The sequence below is a fragment of the Halichoerus grypus genome, chromosome 10 (genome assembly GCF_964656455.1).
Source record: "Halichoerus grypus chromosome 10, mHalGry1.hap1.1, whole genome shotgun sequence".
NCBI lineage: Eukaryota > Metazoa > Chordata > Mammalia > Carnivora > Phocidae > Halichoerus > Halichoerus grypus.
In genome coordinates this window covers 19704388-19718523 of record NC_135721.1, presented here as the reverse complement: position 1 = coordinate 19718523, position 14136 = coordinate 19704388, and the positions used below count along the sequence as shown (strand labels likewise).

General features: G+C 55.7%; 1 protein-coding gene across 3 annotated transcripts in view; it reads left to right on the top strand.

The window, feature by feature from the left end:
- Positions 1-14136, top strand: part of DNMT3A (DNA methyltransferase 3 alpha) — a 102346-nt gene that overhangs the window by 18627 nt on the left and 69583 nt on the right. For 2 of the 3 annotated variants that reach the window (XM_036110232.2, XM_036110230.2), the window contains exon 2: positions 7954-8188. In XM_036110232.2, coding sequence (XP_035966125.1) covers positions 8126-8188 — 63 coding nt within the window. In that variant the 5' untranslated portion in view covers positions 7954-8125. Of the gene's footprint in view, positions 1-7659; positions 7815-7953; positions 8189-14136 lie in introns of those variants that run through there. The other variant, XM_036110231.2, reaches the window with a different exon arrangement.

The window sequence follows — 14136 nt, the reverse complement described above, 5'->3', positions numbered from 1 at the left end:
GCCGAATGAATGATGGCCACACTGGGCCGGGCACCGAATACCATGATTAGAAGATTGCATTGCTTACCACCATCCCTACCCCTGCCCCCTCTGCAGACAGACCTGACCAGGAAAGGGAGGCTAACCGGAAACTTTGCTTTTGGACCAATCTGTGCCCAAAGTTAATACGTCTGTAACAGTCACATGTTAATTGTAAGAGGACATGATGGCGTGGAAAACTCTGGACTTCAGGGTAGGACAGACCTGGATTTGAATCTGGCTCCACCGTTTAATCATGACCTTGGGCAGCTTTGTTAACCTCTCTATACTTTTCTCATCTGGAAAATGGGGAAAAAATGACCCCCGCTTCAAAAGGTCGGAGTGAGGCGTAAGGATGAACGAGATGTTGAAATTGTAAAGCTTTATTCACAGAGGCTGGAACATCGTGGGAGCTTCCTAAGTAAAGCTCCTGTTTGAGCGATGTACGCTCACAGGCACTCGGGGGATTTCAAGAAAAGGAGAGAAAACTGTAGGCTGGATTAGTCAGGGACTAACAGTTGTTAAAATGTATTGCGTATTTTCTTCGTGCCAGGCACCCTTGTAAGCGCGTTCAATGCATTTCATTTAGATTCTCACAACAGCCCCGTGAAGTGGCTCCTGTCATTCCCCCCGTTTTACAGCTGAGTAAACTGAGGCTGTGGGCCACGGTTCTGCCCCAGGTCACACAGCTGTTAGAGTAACCAGGTCAGGATTTGAACCCCCGCAGGAAGAAGCCCTTTAGGAGGCTGAGATTAGCATATGAGTCAGGACTGTCAGCCGCAGGGCGGGCGCAGACTCACTCATATCACTCATACCCAGGCTCCCATGACGGGGAGGTTTAGAGATGCCCTGCCTCCAGGTGCAGCGAGATTCGGGGACCCAGACAATGACCACAGTTTGCCATCCGTCTATCTTCAGCCCTTTGTTCTCGGGCAAGCCCTCCCCCGCAGGCAGCCGCTCCTGACTCACATCCTACCCCGTAGCATCTTTCCATTGCACCACCTCGGGCCCAGGAGGCGTGTGATTGGCCCTGCCTGGTCACGTGCCCACTCTCCGCCCGGGGTGAGGGGCGGGGTCAGCGCAGAGGCACCCTACTCGGGCTGGTGGGGAGGGGAAGGCCGCTAGATGGCTGGAAACAAGCAAAGTCCACGAGGAGAAAAGCAGACTTCAGGTGGAGGGGGGAAGGAGGGCCTGCTACAGAGATGGTCAGACGTTTTTCAGCAGTGCAGATCCAGGGCTTGAGACGGAGTCCAAGGGGCTCTTATGGCGATGGCATTAGGATTGTTCTTGATGGAGCAAGGATTTAGGTTTGGGGCAAGGCTGGTTTTGCTTCTGGAAGAGAAAATACTTCTGTGCGGGCCCCTGTTGAGGTGACACCGTGGGGTGACGGTGTCAGTGCTGGTTGGGGCAGACGTGGAGGGGAGATTTGGGATGATCCGCGCGGGAGGGGCTGATGAGGTTGGGCTTCGGGAGGAAGGCGGGAATGGCGCGGGGTGGGGTGGGGAGGACCGTGTGGTGGGGGCGGGGCGGGGGCGAGAGGTGACGTGGCGGGTTTGGCTGCACCGTGGGTCTCCGGCTGAGGTGGGCTGTTGAGTGAGCCAGCGCCGTGATTAGGGATGTAGGCAGCCGTGGCAGGCACAGATGCAGTTTGGGAGGTGCAGCAGGCCCCGGGTGCCTGGGCCGCGCCGGGTGCGAGTGATGTACTGGGAGATATTAAACGTGTGGGAAGGGGTGGGGTGGGGGGGCGGGGAAGGAGGTACCACGTCTGTAGCTGGTGATGGAACTCTGTGTGGGTGTGAGCAGCTAGCTGGTCATGGTTATGCTGTGGGATGTGATGGTTTCATAGAGCAACAGAGGTGGAAGGGCTGAGCTGCGCTCAGAGAGGAGGATGGAAGCCAAACCCAACCAATGGTTGCAGTGGGGAGGTAAGATCTCCTTCCCATCCCCGTTCTGTCTCTGTAAAATTCCTTTTTTAATTTCCTCACAGTAGTACATGCATATCATTTAAGAAGGCAATACCAGCATCTCCTCACCAGAGACAGGCTCCCACCCTCTTCCTCTTCGCAGAGGCCACCCCTTCGAGCTGTTTCTTCTAGCAACTTTACATCTCACGTTTCTGAGGAATGTGCCTATTTTTGACTCTTCCATTTTAGACATTTCCCATTGATTTCTTATTTAGTAAATAAAAACGTAGCTCTCCTACGTGGCCACCCTTTCCACTCCTAAAGAGTTCTTGGGGTGGGCACGCTATGAACGGCACCCTACCAGTGTTCTTTCAAAAATGTTTTATGCGCATGTGGATATATGCGTGTAGACGAGTGTTGTAGGCCCTATAATGCCCCGGCCCCCAAGACGACACATCCTCGGCCCCCGAACCTGTCAATATGTTACCCTTATGTGGCAAGAGGGACTTTGCAGTTGGAGATCTTGAGGTGGGGAGGTTATCCTGCACTCTGTGGGTGGGCCCACTGTCATCACAAGGGGCCTTAGAAATGGATGGCAGAAGCAAGAGAAGCAGGGGAGCGAGGGTGGGAGCAGAGGCAGAGTCATGGCCATTGCTGGCTCCGCGGACGGGAGGGGCCAGGAGCCAGGGCATGTGAGCAGCCTTAGGAGCTGAAAGAGTCAAGGGAATGGATTCTCCCTAGAGCCTCCAGAAAAGAATGCAGCCCTGCCAGCACCTTGATGGGTAGCCCGGTGACACGAACCATTTGGAACCTCTGACTCCCAGAACTGCAACAGAGCAAATATGTGGTGTTTTAAGCCCTTAATTTTGTGGTAATTTATAACAGCAGTAGCAGGACGTTTCTATGTACATATGTGTATACATACACACATCCACACGCATTACATATGTGTGTGTGCAGACACACACGTATTTGTTAAATCAGTGAATGCAACCGTGTTCACAACCAGGCCTTACAGTATCCTGCGAGAGTTTCCTTTCTTTTTTTTCCCCGGAAGTTAATAACGACCTTGTTTCGTCATCTGCCTTATTTTCTCTGTACCTTCTGCTGATTGCTACCTCACCTTCTCACAGCTGGTGGCGGGGCTCTCTGCAAGGGCAGTCACATCAAGTATGACATGTTTCAGTTCCAGTTCTCCAGTTTCTGCCGTCTGGGTGTGTGACACGTCGGAGCGGCCATTCTGGGACTTCCTTTTGTGGGCCTCCCTGGCATTCCCTTTGCCTTCTTTCTGGTTGGAGTTCCTGTTTTCTGGATCTCGTGTCTTTCTCTTGTTTGGCTTACTCCCGCTCCGGGACAAGGTACCTGTCAATATCCGAGTCCGTTCAGTTCCTGAGTCTGGATGGCGGAGTGCAGACAGGGAGGGACACCTGTGGTTTCGTCGGATTGAGAAGACGGTTCGGTGGTCGTGGGCATGGCGACCACAGCACTCAGCAGGCCCGAGTCTTGAGTCACACTGCTTAGATCTGAACACTGGCCCCCTACGGCTTCATCTGACCTCTTTTCACCTTAATCCTGGAGAATCCCTTCCTGTGTCTCGGGTGTCTTAGAGGACATCTGCTCGCGGTCCCTGAGAAAGGAGACCTGAAAATATCTTTATTCTACCATCGCACCTAAATGATGATTAGGCTGTGTAAAGAACTCTAGTGGGAGAATTATTTTAAGAATTCCGAAGGTATTGGTTCTTTGTCTTCTTGCTTTCCACATTAACGTTGAGCAGTTTGAAGCCATTCTGATTCCTGAACCTCAGTAGGTCACTTTTTCCTCCCTCTGTGCAAGTCTGTAGGATCTGCCGTTTGTGCCAGTGTTCTGAAATTTCACAGTGATGTGCCTTGTTGTGGGTCTGCTTTCCTCCATTGTGCTGACATGCAGTGGGCCTTTTCAACTGGGCCACTCATGTCTTTCAGTTCTGGGAAATTCTCTTGTACTCTTTCATCAGTAATGTTCTCCCCTGTTTTTTTTTATTTTCTGTAACTCCTGCTCTTCAGGTGTGGAAACTTCTGGACCAGTTCTCTCTCTTTTCCATCCTGTCCAATTTTCATTTTTCTTTTTAAGGTACCCTTTGCATTGAATTTTGCGTCTTTACTAGCATGGTTTGTATTTCTACAGATCTTTTTTGTTCTCTGAATGCTCTTTTTAAATAGCACCACGGGCCCTTGTTTCATGAACGTAGTATCTTCTCTGTGCATGAAGTGTGTCTTTTCCAAGTTGTGTTTTGGTTTGGTTTGGCTTATTTGTTCTCCTTTCTATTTTCCAAGTCAGAGGCCTCCCTCAGGCGTCTACTGGTCCATGCTTGTCCTGTACAGGATTCAGAAGAGGGGACTGGGAGTTCTGTGCATGCTGGTGGGGCTTGTTTCCTGGCAGACCCATACTGGTTAGCCCCCACAAGCCATTTGGACACCATTTGGGTTCTGGGGGCAGCATCTCTATCCGTAGGCCTTTCCTCTCGGACTGGTAAGATTCTCCAGAGAAGAAGGTAAGGGTCTGGCTGCCAGGGTTCGAGGAGCCAGTGGGGGAAGAGCTGGGGGCACTCAACATCAGCATTTAAAATAACCTTCATCTCCTTGATTTTGCTATATTACCGTTGCTCTCAACTGCGCCAGTCAACTCTGTGCAGAGACCCTGTGTTTTGTGCTCCCCAGAGGGTAAACCTTCAGACTTCTGGGGGAGGGGGTCTAGGGCTTTTCCTTCTTTCATTCAGTCCGCTTTATTTTCACACATGGGTCCTCTCCACCCCTGGCCCGGGAGGTACCGGCTGCTGATGCCTCTAGTGTCTTTCAAGGATTCTTGTTATAAATTAGGTTTGTTTTGATTTGATTTTGATTTGAAAGCAGTTTTGTCTGAAATCTGGCCATCACAAGTCTGCTTTCCAGACCCCAAAATTGTGTTGGTGGTGTGTCCTCTTTGTTCGGCCCACTCGTGTGACTATACGTCTTTAAAAAAGCTTTCTACTAAGTTGGATTTAGAAGGTAGTGAAACTGGGTGTGCGTATTCAAAATCCCAGTGCTTTTTCCACAACAGTTTTGTAACTGGAGTGGTAATAATGGTGAGCGTGTCAGTTGTGATACCAAGACTTTTTTATGATGGGATTCCTTAAACATTTGTGGAAGTTATTGTTAGAAACATTATTTATGGCCCCTGTGGCCATTAGAAGTATAAAGGAGGAAATAAAAGCTGCCTGTCATGGTGGTAGGGTTCTTGGCATGGGTTTTTCTTTGGTGGTGGTTCTTGTGGTACAGCCCTTGGCGTGGGTGAGGAAGATGCTTCAGTGCCAGGAGCAGTAGAACCATGCTTGGCGAAGGACCATCATGGTGGACACAGGCTGCTGGTGTTGGGACCGTGGGCCTCGGGGCAGGTCCCTCCCCTCAGGAGGGCTGCTTGAGAGAAGGAAGCTTCTAAGGCCAGGTGGGAAGCGCTGTGTCAAGTCCTGGACCGTGGCCACCACAGGGGGCCCCCTGGCGTTGTGCAGCACATGGCCTGCCTGGCCATATGCTGGGTGGATTTAGATGATGCCGGGGGACTCTGAGGAACACTTTCTGACAGGTCTGTTCCACTGAGGAACACAAAGGAACCTACAGACTGACCCAGGTCAGCTGAGTTTGCTGTGAGGCTAGCGCACCAGCTCAGATATCAGGGGGATGTGTGGAGGAAGGGGAGAAGGAAAGAGCATTTCCCTTCCTTTCCGGGGTGTCTGCCCTCAGGATCAATGCCTTGTGATGTTCTGCTTTTCCCTCCTACTTCCTTCCTCTTCTCGCTGGCAATCAGAGAGAGGTTCTCTGAAAGTGTGTTTTTTTTTGTTTTGTTTTGCTTTTTTTCTCACAGAAGCTCCCTGGATATTTCTAGGCCTCAGGGCAGTGCTGAGACAAACATCTGGCAGAATCTGCCTCTACTTTGTGCCTGGGTCTTCATGGACTCCATGCTGGGGCTCTGGGGCTCCTGAAAGTGTCCCAGCCTTGTCTGCTTCTCCCCTTTGCCCTTGGCACCTCCAACAGCTTGGCAGGGCAGGGCTAGAAGACGCCTTGTAGATCATGTAGTCCAACTTTCCCATTTCATGGATGAGGAAGCTGAGGGTGGGAAGCCCTGGTCAGGACTACAACCCACATCTGCTGACTCCAGGTTCAATGTTCTTTCCAACCAGACTCTGCCTCTCTTAGCTTCCGCATCCTTTTGAAGGTTTTGATGTGTGTGTGGGGGGTCATTGGATATGTTTGTGCTAACAAACGGTGTGTGGGTTTGAAGCGGGAATCTCTGGCTGATAATGGAGGGGAAGCCTCATAGAGTTCTGGGTTGGACCAGTTCTGTAATGGGCTCTCGGGAGTTGTTTCTGGGCGGTGGTGGAAGCTGGGGGACACAGCTTCACAGAGACCGCCCTCAGAGCTTTAGTGGGAGAGATCTGGATTCAAGCCTCTGCTTTGACTCTGGAATATGGACAAATCCTAATCTCTTTGAGCCTGAGGTTCCACTGTAAACGAGGGATAGTAATAGTACTGGTAGCTGCCCGAAGGCAGGCGGGCAGGCCGGCCTGTCACGTGCTTAGCACCGCGTCTGACACATGAAGCAACACTCTCTATTGCTGTCTACGCACGCGTGTATTGGGGCAGCAACCGTGCCCGGAGCCCAGCCCGGTGCTGAGCTTAGCAGTGCGCATTGCACCTGGAGTTTCCTTAGGGCTCACCTGTGGGGCTTGGAGCACCTTCAGCCCGGTGCTGAGGTTTTAACTTAGAGCCCCTCCTGTCCTGGCCCTAAGGAGGCTGCTCCCAGCTCCAGCCTCCCCCTCCACACCCGCGGCAGAGCCCACGTCCCAGCGAAGCGCGCGTCCCTGGGGAAGGGGCTGCGCCCGTGGGAGACCCAAGCCTGTGCTTTCTCCAGTGCCTGGTTTTCCAGGGAGCCTTGGCTGGAGGGGGATGGGAGAAGAAGCCCAAGAGGGAGGGGAAGCCGGGGAAGCAGAACGGGAACTGGAAGGGGAAGGGTGTGGGTGGGCCCAGATCCAGCTGCCTCCCACTTTCCTTCTCCTGCCAATCCCCTCCCTGCAGGCGGGCGCACTGGGGGCGGGGGCTTGGCCCGTGTTTCCTCCTGGGGGGTGGGGAGCCAGAGAACTCGGTGTCTCTGAGCGGAGGGGGTTGAATCTGCAACACCCCCACCCCTAGCTGAGGCCTGCGGCAGGGGCTTTGTTATTTTACTGGCTTGAGGCCCACACCTGAAGCAGGGAAGATGAAAAGCCCCTAAAATTAAGCCGTGTGGGTGCAGAGGGCCCCCTCAAGCCCCCCAGTTTCCCGAGGCAAATGGGGCCGATTCGCGGGGTGGCGGGGAGAGCAGCCCCCGGTCCGCCCTCAGCGTGGCCTTGGCTGTGGCCTCTGCCCACCAGGACGACCTCCCAACAGCACGGCGGACCTAGGCCTTCAGCCTGGCCGCAGCCCGAGTTCAACCTCAGCTTTCTCGGGGCCCGGGCGCTGGTCCTAAAGTGAGGTGACATTCATTTCACTACATCCTGTGACTGCAGCTCACTTCCTCCACGTGGTGGGAGCGGGGTGGGGGTGGGGGCGTGAGGGGAGGACAGGTTAGGAGGAAAATGTAGCAGGGCTGGGGACCTCTGGGATTTCCCAGGGGGTGGCTGGGTGGGAGGGAGGGTGCGGGAAGCTTTCAAAGGAGAGAACAGAAGTGAATGAAGAGAAGGGAGGAGGCAGGAGGCAGTTGGAAGGCCCAGAAGAGGCGCCCACGGTGCCACGGCAACCCGGAGGCCCGGGGAGACTGTTGCCGCCTCGGAGGCAGGAGGCGGCCCTGAGTCGGCCTCGGTTTCCCCCGCTCTCTGGCGGGCTAGGCTGGCCCGAGCTGCCGGTGAGCCTGGGAAGAGGTGTGAGGTCGGAGGAACAGGCCTCACAGGGCGGCGTGGGGGGGCTGAGGGGAGGGGGGTGTCAGGTGGGGCCCGGGCTGGGGGTGCCCTGCCCTGCTGACCCCTCTTGTCTTCCCCCCGCAGGTGGAGGCACTGGAAGCCCACACCGCAGGCAGCCGGAGTCCGAGCTTCACCGGGATCTATGTCTAAGTTCTAACTCTTGCTTACAAAGACCACGATAATTCCTTCCCCAAAGCCCAGCAGCCCCCCAGCCCCACGCAGCCCCAGCCTGCCTCCCACCGCCCAGCTGCCCGCAATGCCCTCCAGCGGCCCCGGGGACACCAGCAGCTCCGCTCCGGAGCGGGAGGAGGACCGCAAGGTGAGCGGCTGGCTCTGCCCGGGACCCCCGGGACCCCCGGCCCCAGCCCGGGGAGGGGAAGGGGGAGGGCCCGTCCCCGAGTAATGACAGCTCTGGTGTGCTGAGCGCTGGACCGCGCAGCTCAGTCTTCACGCTGGGCGGTGGGGAGGGCTGATGTCCCTGTTGGGGCCATGGCTTGTAGAGGTTCGGTCTTGGGGGTACGGCGGGAATTTGAAGCACATAATCAGGCTCCAGGACCCACGCTTTTTAACTCCCCTGGTGTTTGAGCAGAGGTTCAAGCCCCGGGTCTGTAGACAGTGTTGGGGGGCAGCCTGGCAGAGTGTCCCCAAACCCAGATTCCTTCCTGGATTCACCTGTACCAGCGCTGTGTCCTCAGCTGGGTCACTTGACCTGTCTTAGCTATTCCCCAGGCTGTTCAGTAGCTTCTGGGAGGCCAAAGACCAGTTCGGGGAGGCTCAGGAGATAGGAGGCCGCGTGAGGGCTCCCCCTCTCAGAGTGCCAGGCACACAGTGACACCAGTCATCCTGGAGATGGTGATTTCCTGCCCCTCACCCCCACCCCGGGCTCTGAGTGTCACTTCTGACCATGGAGCCAATGACATCCTTGTTCTCAGAGCCCCCTGCGGGGTGACCTCATCACCCTCTGCTGAACTCCAGGGTGGGCCTGAATCAAAGGAGATCCCAGCAGCCCCGCAGGGATCCCTGCTCGGTCCCAACAGGCTGCCTTGGGACCTCACCAAGCTGTGTCCACCCACAGGAAAGCCGCCCTGAACCCCTAACAATTGGGCTCTATTTTCGCTCTCTGGCAGTGAGATGGTAAACCCCACCACCACCTTTCTGGGGAAGCTATACCAGCCATGGGCCTTTCTGGGGTATCTGGTCTGCTGTGCCCTGGTCCCCACGTTTCCCTCTGCCTGTTCCCCTTTTCCTGAGCAGAAGGGAGGGGTGGTGATGCTCGGTGGGAGGTATAGTTTGTCCTTCTGGAACCAGAGTGGACACCTGGCACCAGGTATGGGCCCCTGGGCACTGCGAGGAGTGTCCCATCTTCTCGCCCACCGTTGGGGACAGCTCTGAGACCCGCTTATGCTCCCTGATGCGTCCCCACATGTGCTCAGCTCCTTCCTGGGCTCCTTCAGCCTTTCAGCCTTTTTCTGTTCTCTGAGTGGTTTCCAGCCAGTTGGTTCTTGGGAACAATCCTTCAAATAAGTGGGGGCAAGGACTGATGGCCCTAGTTTACAGATGAGGAAGCTGAGCCCAGCTACTCCGTGGGGGGTCCAGATGAGAGCCTGGTGGATCAGAACCTTTCCCGCTGCCGCACCTGTGTCGGTCCTTGTGCGGACACGCACGCAGGTGTGCGCACGAAGCCCAGTCACCTGCCTCCCCAGCCTGGAATCATGCGGAATGCCCTACTGGGGGGTGTATACCCAGCAAGCCGGGGAGAGAGTGCTTGCTGTGGCCCGCTGAGCCAGGCTCCTAGGGGCTACAGGTCCCCTTCTTTCTGACCCCATAGAGAAAGAACAGGTAGTCCAGGTTATCCTATGGGCCTTCTGAGCTACTCCTGTCCTAGGCAGCAGTCGACCCACACAGAGTCAGGGCCACCTGCGGCCGGCCACCTGTGCTCTCGAGTGGAGGCTCGGGATAATTCCCTTCCCCCCATCGGGTCTGTTTTGCTCCTCTGTTGGATTAGGTGACCCTGACCTCCCTACCCGGTCTGATGCCCTGACTGGTGCTGACAGGGCTCTGTGTCCATACACTTGCAGGTGGGGGTCAGCTGCCCCCCGCAGGTGGGGAAGGTAGGGACAGTCAGGCCAAGCTTCTCTTGTTACCCTAGATAGCAGAGGCCGTGGCTCCCTCGCATGGAGAGCAGCAGAGCAGGCTCTCTGTTCTGACAGTTCAGGATAGAGAAAATGCCCTGGACAGAGTCAGAAGCCCAAGGCCCTGGTCCCAGGCCCGAGTCTGCCACTTCCTGGAGATGTGACTTCAGGCCATCTGGGCTCGCGTTTGCTCAGCTGTAAAGTGGGGATAGTAACTCTAGCTGTGCCTGTTTTACAGGGTGGTTGTGGAAGTCAGATGAGGTCATGGGCATGGAAATGCCCTGCAAACAGCAAAGTCTGGTCCAATTATGAGGGATTACGATTGCTATTATTATCTACCCATAGTAACTGTTCTGGCTCATGCGGCAACAAACACACCCAGCCCCAGATTCTGGTGTTGATAGAGCGGGCTGATAGACGGGGGCCGGGGCTCGGTGGGTGCTCCTCCCCAGCCGCCCACACCCACGGGGCGCATGCTGGCTCACCTGGCACACCTCCCTGGCATCTCTGGGCTGGCTCCCACAGCTCCGGGGAGCTGCCCGGGGAGGGGGGGGCGGGTAGACTGACAGCCACCCATGGCAGCCGGAGAAAGCCAGGCCTGGGGCAGAGGTGCCATGTCACTGCAGAGGGGGAAGATGGGCTTGGGCTGCAGCCCAAGGAGCCTGGCAGAGTCGCCAGAGGCACCTGGCACTAAGGAACTGTTCGGTGAGCCAGAGGGAAGGGGTGTGGCCACCCCCCTGGCCTTGGGCCCCACGTGCCCTTCCAGCCTCCTTCCCGGCCACGCCTCCACGCACCTTCCACTCTGGTACTTCCTGGAGCCGCCAGCCCTTTGTTTATGCTCCTTCCTCCGCCTGGTGGGCCCTTTCCCTAACTTTCACCGCTCCTCTCTGATCAAAGCCTTTGCTTCCTTCAGTCTGCCTTGAATTACAGTTTGTAGGGGACCCGCGGTGCTTTTGAGAACACCAGTGGCACCTGGAAAGGTTAGAAATGCCAGTCAGAGCGTCTGGGGCTGGGGCCCAGCAGTCCTTGTTTTAGCCAGGCCTCTAGGGCATCTGAGAAGTACTGGTGTGGGTAACATCCAGCCCCACTGCCGCCCCTGGAGGGCAGGGCCTGACTAGCACGGAGTAGGTGCTCAGGAAGTACCCGGTGGCTAGGGTAAGAAGGAAAATGAGAGTGGTAAGAGCCCTCCACAAGGGAATAGCCGGGGGCCTGGATCTGGCAGGCTGGATGCGGAGCCAGGGGTGAGAGCTGAGGAGCTGGGAGTGCATAGAGAGGGGTCTGCCCAGCGCCCCTTCTCCCTGCGGCCTCCCCTACCCTGCCGCCCATGTGTTGGATGGGGAGGGAGCTGGTGGGGAGGCTGGGACCATGCAGGTTTGGGGGAGCTGAGCGCTGGGGTTCTGGCCAGGCTACGTCAGCTGGGGAAATGTGGCCACAGTGGAGGGAGGGGGAGCTGGCCTTATGGGATATGGGTGGGGAGGTGAACAACAGGGAGGCCAGGAGCCGGGGTGGGGTGTCAGGCCCTGCATGGAGGGGAGGGGAGGGACAGAGGCAGCAGCAAAGGGGACCAAGAGCATTCCAACCTTGGGGCTAGAAGGGCCTCCTCAGATCCCCAAATATGAATCAGCGCCTGGCCAAGAGTCCAAGCCCCAGGCTGGGCCCCCGATCCTGCGGCTCCCCTCTTTCCTCTGGCCTCAGAAACACAACAGCCAAGATGCACTGAGTGCTGACTCTCTGCCAGGTGCTGTTTTAAGCTCTGCGCTCGCGGGATCTCTTCCGTCTGCCTTGAATTACAGTTTGTAGGGGACCCGCGGTGCTTTTGAGAACACCAGTGGCACCTGGAAAGGTTAGAAATGCCAGTCAGAGCGTCTGGGGCTGGGGCCCAGCAGTCCTTGTTTTAGCCAGGCCTCTAGGGCATCTGAGAAGTACTGGTGTGGATAACATCCACTCTTCACTCTTAGGGCTGCTCCATAAGGTATTTTTCAGCACTCTAGCTTATTAACCACTAAATGGATGCTTAGACACGTGAGGTCACTTGCCTAAGGTCACACAGCCAGTGAGTGGCTAGTCCAGGGGCGTGGCACTCAGCCGGCGGTCCCCTGCGTGAAGCGGTGCCTCCCGGCCGGGATGCCCCACAGCCCTGCCCACGGTGCTTCTGCTACAGGTTCAAGGCTGTTTATCTAGACTGGAAGTCGGGATGGTCAGAGAATGCTTTACTCGGTGTGGCAGCGCTTTTGCCCTGGGGTGGAGGTTGGGGGCGTTCATGTCCAGTAAGAATTCACGTACGAGGCTAGCATGCACGCACGCACACATACACCCCGGACTTCACTCTTCTGTGAAGACAGTGCCGTGGCCACACGGCTGCTCGCCGTTCCTCCCTTCCTGCCTGTGTGCCCATCTCCCTCCCTCCTGCATTGTTTCCCTTTTTTCCTCTTCTTCTCTTTCCTTCCAGGTACCTTCCCAGGTACCCAGCACGTAGTAGGGCTCTGCAGTTCTGTCAGATGAACTGAATAAACCTTCCTGGAGGACCTGGTAAAGGAAAGGGGATAGGAAGATACAAGTCCTGCCTACCATCCAGGGCGGGGAGGCCCTTCCTGGACAGCTGGGGAGAAGTAGAAGCAACAGCAGGGGATGTGGATCTGTGCTGGGCGAGCACAGCATGTGGGCCTGAGTGCATGTGCGTGTATGGACACGTGTGTGGCCAGTGCTGTGGCCGGGCTTCTCCCTTCTCACCCGAGGCCCACCCGGAGGCCCGGCAAGTGCCGACTTCCCTTGGGCACTCACCACTTCCTGCGGTCGGTCCACAGGCTCGAGGGCACCCTGGGTGGGCTTCTCCCAGCTCCACTCTCCGTTGTTCTTGCTGGTCCGTAGGTCTGTTGCCTGCTCGGGCACGCTCTGCCTTCATTACACTCAGATGCCCACACACTATCGCTGAGGGCCGGCTCTTTGCTTTGTAATAGTCACTATAGGGGTTGTTGAAATAGCATCCCTCTTAGGACATTCAAGCAGTTACAGAAAAGGCAGCTGTCCCCTTCCCTCTTCAGGAACCCAGCTAAGAAGAAGGGTGCATCCATTTTTAGCTCAGTGGAGTCGATTAGATGCTTGGGCACGTGGAGCAGGTGTTTAATGCACACGGTGCCCACCCCTGCACTGACGGGGACCTGTGTTTCCGTGTTCAGATTCTCTAAAGTTCTCTAAGTTAGATAGGACAGGCATACCTCAGAGAGATCTCAGGCTCATTTCCGGATCACCACCGTAAAGCGAGTATCGCAATAAAGCAAGCCAGAGGAACTTTTTTTGACTTCCCAATACATAAACGTGTTTGTACTCTACTGGAGTCTATCAAGTGTGCAATGACACACCTAAAAAATTTACATACCTTAACTTAAAAATAGTGCTAAAAAATGCTAACCCTCTGAGCTGTCAGCAAGTTGAAATCACTGGTCACTATAACAAATCTAGTAATAATAATAATAAGGAAACAATTTGGAATATTGCAAGAGTTACCAGAATGTGACACAGAGACACGAAGCGAGCAACATGCTGTTGGAAACACTTGCTGGACGCAGGGTTGCCACACACATTCGGTTCACAAAACGCGCGATACCTGTGCGGCTCGGTGAGAGGGGGTTTGACTGCACGTCCGGTTCAGGTCAATACAGTTGTGAGCAGGCGTCACTGGGACTCTGGAGACAGACCTGTGTTCGAATCTGGCCTCTGCTGTGTGACTTGGCGATGTGGCCTCTGAGCGGGGAAATGAGAGGTTTACGTGGTGTGTGTTTTAACACGGGGGCCTGACACGTGTTCCGTTAGTCTTGGGACTTACTTTGGATAACCAGCTAGCTTGCTATCTACCTACCTAGCGATCTCTTTATCTACCTGCCTACCTGCACATTCATGCTGTAGATCCACTGCAGCCCCCAGGACCTCAGGGGCACAGGGTAAGAGTGTGGAAAATACAGGTGGGGTGTGAATGGTGTGGGTTGAAAGTCCATGGAGAACCTGGCATGTGGAAGGAAGGTTGTTTCTGGGTCCTTGAGAGCAGGTGGGCCTGAGGTCCCTCTTCCCTTCACACATTGAATAGAAGCAACACTGAGGCAAGAGACAGGGAGCCCTAACTCTTGTTGGGAGAGGCCGT